The sequence below is a fragment of the Aplysia californica genome, unplaced genomic scaffold (genome assembly GCF_000002075.1).
Source record: "Aplysia californica isolate F4 #8 unplaced genomic scaffold, AplCal3.0 scaffold00721, whole genome shotgun sequence".
NCBI lineage: Eukaryota > Metazoa > Mollusca > Gastropoda > Aplysiida > Aplysiidae > Aplysia > Aplysia californica.
In genome coordinates this window covers 224,604-230,922 of record NW_004797991.1, presented here as the reverse complement: position 1 = coordinate 230,922, position 6,319 = coordinate 224,604, and the positions used below count along the sequence as shown (strand labels likewise).

The 6,319-nt window shown below is 43.6% G+C and overlaps 1 protein-coding gene across 1 annotated transcript in view; it reads right to left on the bottom strand.

Annotated features, from left to right (window-relative positions):
- Positions 1-6,319, bottom strand: part of LOC101861159 (ATP-binding cassette sub-family A member 3) — a gene marked incomplete in the record, with an annotated part of 54,517 nt that overhangs the window by 5,520 nt on the left and 42,678 nt on the right. The window contains 2 exon segments of the mRNA XM_035972517.1: positions 751-949; positions 3,055-3,237. Coding sequence (XP_035828410.1) covers positions 751-949; positions 3,055-3,237 — 382 coding nt within the window.

Sequence of the window (6,319 nt, the reverse complement as noted above, 5' to 3'; positions counted from 1 at the left end):
GGGGAAAAAAGGGGGAAAGGTAGGTGGAGGGGAGGAGGGGGAAGGCAGGGAGGGAAAAGGGAGGGGGTGGGAGGGATGGAGGGGTGGGGTGGACGAAGGGAAGCAGAAAGGGTATACAACGATTGTTGTGAATGATAATAATGAGAGACAAGAGGGATAAGGAGAGTAGACAGACAGACAGACAGACTGACAGACACACAGAGACAGACACACACACATAATAGAAACACGGCTCAAATACATGTCTGCCCCACCAGTTTGTCACACAGAGACAGACAGACAGACAGACAGACAGACAAACAGACAGACAGACAAACAGACAGACAGAAACACAGACACAAACACAGACACAAAGAGACAGACGCACAGACAGAGACAGACACAACGACACAAAGACACACAGAGACAGACTTACACTACATTTTAGAAACACGGCTCAAGTACCTGTACTGCCCCACCAGTTTGTCACACACAGACACACAGACAGACACACAGACAGACAGAAAGAAACAGAGACACAAAGAGACAGACACACAGACAGAGACAGAAACAAAGACATAAAGACACTCAGAGACAGACACACACTATATTATAGAAACACGGCTCAAATACCTGTACTGCCCCACCAGTTTGTCTAACAGAGACAGACAGACAGACAGACAGACAGACAGACAGACAGACAGACAGACAGACAGACAGACACAAAGACACAAAACACACAGAGACAGACACACACAGAGTCAGAAACACGGCTCAAATACCTGTACTTCCCCACCAGTTTGTCAGCGTGGGGTGTCAGCATGAGAGAGTCAATGAGCGAGTTACAAACACGTGTAATTTCTTCTTCCGGAATGCCCTTGATGCGGCAGTACAAGGTCAAGGTCTCCTTTCCGGTCAGCTGATCGGTCAAGGCGTCAAACTGAGGGCAGTAGCCCATGTTGGACTGGACCTGATGTTGAAGGAGAAGAAATAAAAGTTGATACCGACTGAGCTAACGGTACGATCCAGCAGTAGAAGGAGAGGAATGATGATCATGATGGTGCGGGTGATGGTGGTGGTAGAGGTGAGGACATCTCTGATGGCGGTGGTGGTGGTGATGATGATGATGATGATGATGATGATGTTGATGATGATGATGGGATTTGTAAAGTAATCTAATAAATACGGCACTGCAATTATTCAATGTAATGAATATTATACTGCTGTGCAATTATGCAATTATCATTATGATTATGCAATTATTATTATTATAATTGTTAATAATGAATGTGAAAATGATGGTACGGGTGATGATGGTGGTAGCGGTGAGGATATCTCTGATGGTAATGTTGGTGGTGATGATGATGATGGTGATAATGATGAAGATGATGGTGATGATGATGAAGATAAAGATGATGACAAGGTGATGATAAGGATGATGGTGAGGGGATATGTAAAGTAATCTAATAAATACCGCACTGTAATTATTCAATGTAACGAATATTATACTGCTGTGCAAATATGCAATTATTATTATTATCATTATTATTATTACTATTATTTTTATTATTATTGTTATTATTATTATTGTTATTATTATCATTATTATTATCATTATTAATGAATCGATAATGATAAAAAATGGCACGGTACTGAATACGGTAATGCAATGAAATGAGTACCCAAGTGTAATATTATTCAAGAAACTCAGAATTGCAATGAAGTAAATAGAAAAGCTGAAGGAAACTTGACATAGTCTGTACTGGGAAGCGCCACTTCGCAGCTTGCCCCGATTTTGCTGTGTGACTTTAAGTGTCATCCCACTGAGAACCCCCGTGTGACCTCGGATATTGTTGGGCACTAGGCCAAACAGTTCAAACGGAAAGGGGGGAGGGGGTCAAACTTAACAATTATCAAATATACCACAGGTTACAGGGGAGATAAATGGAGATGATTTTGACCACAGGGTATTCGTTCTCAGCATTTGACATGGGTGGTTGACGGTAAAGCTCTGCCCATTTGACTTTGCTATTCGACATTCATGATTTTTGCACTATTCACAGGAATTCAAATGTCGTGTGATTTTTTATTTTTTTTTAACAGATAATGGATTTTCATCTCAGTTTTCTTGAACATAGTACAATTGGAGCACATTACATCTAAAATCATTGAGATAAATATACCGAAATACTCTTTATTTGATGGTTACGAGACAGAGTGATTAGAGGAGCCAGCAAGAGATATAACATATTCCTCTAGAAACCTCTAGAGAATATCATAGCTCAAGCAAGGGCAGTTGACCCTTGAAGCACAGCGAATGGGTTTTTTTCTCGTGAGGTTAGCTGTCTCGATAACCTCCCCTCCCCCTAGGCTATTTGAAATTCGAAGCGCTATGAACGGTGACGTCATGTCATCACACTACACTGCCTACGACAACGACACACGCGCACTCAGTGACTGGCGCTGTGAAAGTTAATGGACTTATCGTATAGAGAAAAACAATACGACGGCGCTTCGAATAGCGGAAGTTAGGTCTGGGCTTATCGTATAGAAGAAAAAACAATTCGAAGACGCTTTGAATAGCGGAAGTTAGAGCTGGGCTTATCATAATATACAAGAAAAAAACCATTCGAAGGCACTGTGAAAAGTTCGTGAATGTTGAATAGCGAGGTTAGGTCTGGGCCTATCATAAATAATATACAAGAAAATAACAATCGACAGAGATATTCGAAGAGCTTGAATAGTGAACTCACGTTTCGAAGCTTCGATGAATTTTTTATTTCTTCAAAATCGCACAGAACTAGTTGACGGATGCTCTGTGAGTGGTTTGCTCCATCTTTCCTATCAAACATATATAGTTTTTATCTCTCCTACTTCTTTTCTTCATATGATATTGTCTGGTAACACCTTTAATCTTTGGCATTTATATGACCTATTCGTGTTACAGGTGCTGTAAAACTCTTACTAAAAAAACAAACAAAACAAATACACCACAAGTTACAGGGGAAGGAAAGTAGAGAACATTTTGACCAATCGGTATCCCTTCTAATCAGTTGACTTTGACCTTCTGCTGACCTTCTTGATGTTGTCCTTGATGTCGTGAGTCTTGACGTAGGCATTACCCCAGGAGACCATCTCCTGGCCAGTGAGCATCTTGAAGGTCGTTGTCTTCCCCGCGCCGTTCTGACCCAGCAGCCCGAAGCATTCTTGTTCCGGCACGCCCACACACAGATGGTCCACCGCCGTCATCTGACCAAACTGACGGGTAAAGATTTTTTAAAAAAAGATTGATTGATTTGAAAGGCCTTGGGCTCATACATCCACACATTTTAACATATGGCTCGGCAATTACAAACATTGGTGCAGCGCATCGGATATTTAATATAAATTGGGCATGCACGCACACACATTCACACACATTCTCACACACACATATACATACTAAAACACATACATACTAACACACATACACACATACACACATACACATATACACACATACACACAACACACACACACACAACACACACACACGCACAACACACACGCACAACACACACGCACAACACAGGCACAACACACACCAACAACACACAGCCAAAACACACACGCACAACACACACGCACAACACACACGCACAATACACACGCACTACACACACACACTACACATACGCACTACACACACGCACTACACACACGCACTACGCACGCAGTACACACACGCATAACAAACACGCACTACACACACGCACTACACACACGCACTACACACATACATCACATTACAAACATACACACATTACATACATTACACACACGCACCCACGCGTACATTTACATTACACACACGCACCCTCGCGTACATTAACATTACACCCACGCACACACGAATACATTTACATTACACACACGCACCCACGCGTACATTTACATTACACCCACGCACACACGAATACATTTACACACGCACCCACGCGTACATTTACATTACACACACGCACCCACGAGTACATTTACATTACACACACGCATCCACGAGTACATTTACATTACATAAACGCAACCACCCGTACATTTACATTACACACACGCACCCACGCGTACATTTACATTACACACACGCACCCACGCGTACATTTACATTACACACATGCATCCACGCGTACAACACACACGAACAACACACACACACACACGCACAACACACACGCACAACACACACGCACAACACACACGCACAACGCACAGGCTCAACACACACGTACAACACACAGGCACAATACACACGCACAACACAAACGCACAACACAAACGCACAACACACACGCACAACGCACACGCCCAACACACACGCAAAACACACACACACACTACACACACGCACTACAAACACGCATTACACACACGCACTACACAAACGCACAACACACACGCACTACACACACACACTACACACACGCACTACAAAAACACTCACTACACACATACAGCACATTACAAACATACACACATTACATATATTTCACACACTCACCCAGGCGTACATTTACATTACACACACGCACCCACGAGTACATTTACATTACACAAACGCACCCACGCGTACATTTACATTACACCCACGCACCCACACGTAAATGTACATTACACCCACGCACCCACGCGTACATTTACATTACACGCACGCACCCACGCGTACAACACACACAAGCAACACACGAACCCACGCACAACACACGAGCACAACACACACGCACAACACACGGGCACAATACACAGGCACAACACACACGCAATACACACATGCACTACACACATACATCACATTACAAACATACACATATTACATACATTACACACACGCACCCATGCGGAAATTTACATTACACACACGCATCCAGGCGTACATTTACATTACACCCACGCACCCACGCATACATTTACCTTACACCCACGCACCCACCCGTACATTTACATTACACAGACGAACCCACGCGTACATTTACATTACACACACGCACTCACACGTACATTTACATTACACCCACGCACCCACGCGTACAACACACACAAACAACACACGAACACACGCACAACACACACGCATAACACACACGCACAACACACAGGCACAACACACACGCACAACACACAGGCACAACACACACGCACAACGCACACACAACACACACGCACAATATACACGCACTACACACACGCACAACAAACACGCACTACACACACGCACTACACACATACATCACATTACAAACATACACACATTACATACATTACTCACACGCACCCCATGCGTACATTTACATTACACAAACGCACCCAGGCGTACATTTAAATTACACACACAAACCCAGGCGTACATTTACATTACACCCACTCACCCACGTGTACATTTACATTACACCCACTCACCCACGCGTACATTGACATTACACCCACGCACACACGCGTACATTGACATTACACCCACGCACCCATGCGTACATATACATTACACACACGCACCCATGCGTACATTTACATCAAAAACACACACACACGTGTACATTTACATTACACACACGCACCCACGCGTACAACACACACATGCAAAACAAGAACACACGCACAACACACACGCACAACACACAAGCACAACACAGACGCACTACAAACACACACTACACACATACATCACATTACAAACAAACACACACTACATACATTACACATACGCACCTATATGGACATTTACAATACACACACGCATCCACGTGTACATTTATATTACACCCACGCACCCACGGGTACATTTACGTTACACCCATGCACCCACGCGTACATCTATATTACACACACACACACCCACGCGTACATTTACATTAAAAACACGCACACACGCGTACATTGACATTACAAACATTCACCCACGCGTACATTTACATTACACACACGCACCCACGCGTACAACACATACGAAAAATACACACACACACGCACAACACACACGCACAACACACACGCACAACACACACGCACAACACACACGTACAACACACACGCACAACACACAGACATTTACATTACCAACATGCAACCAGGCGTACATTTACATTACACACACTCACCCAGGCGTATATTTACATTACACACACAAACCCAGGCGTACATTTACATTACAGACACTCACACAGGCGTACATTTACATTACACACACGCACCCAGGCGTACATTTAAATTACAAACACGCACCAACACGTACATTTACATTACACACACGCACCCACGCGTACATTTACATTACACAAACGCACCCACACGTACATTTACATTACACCCA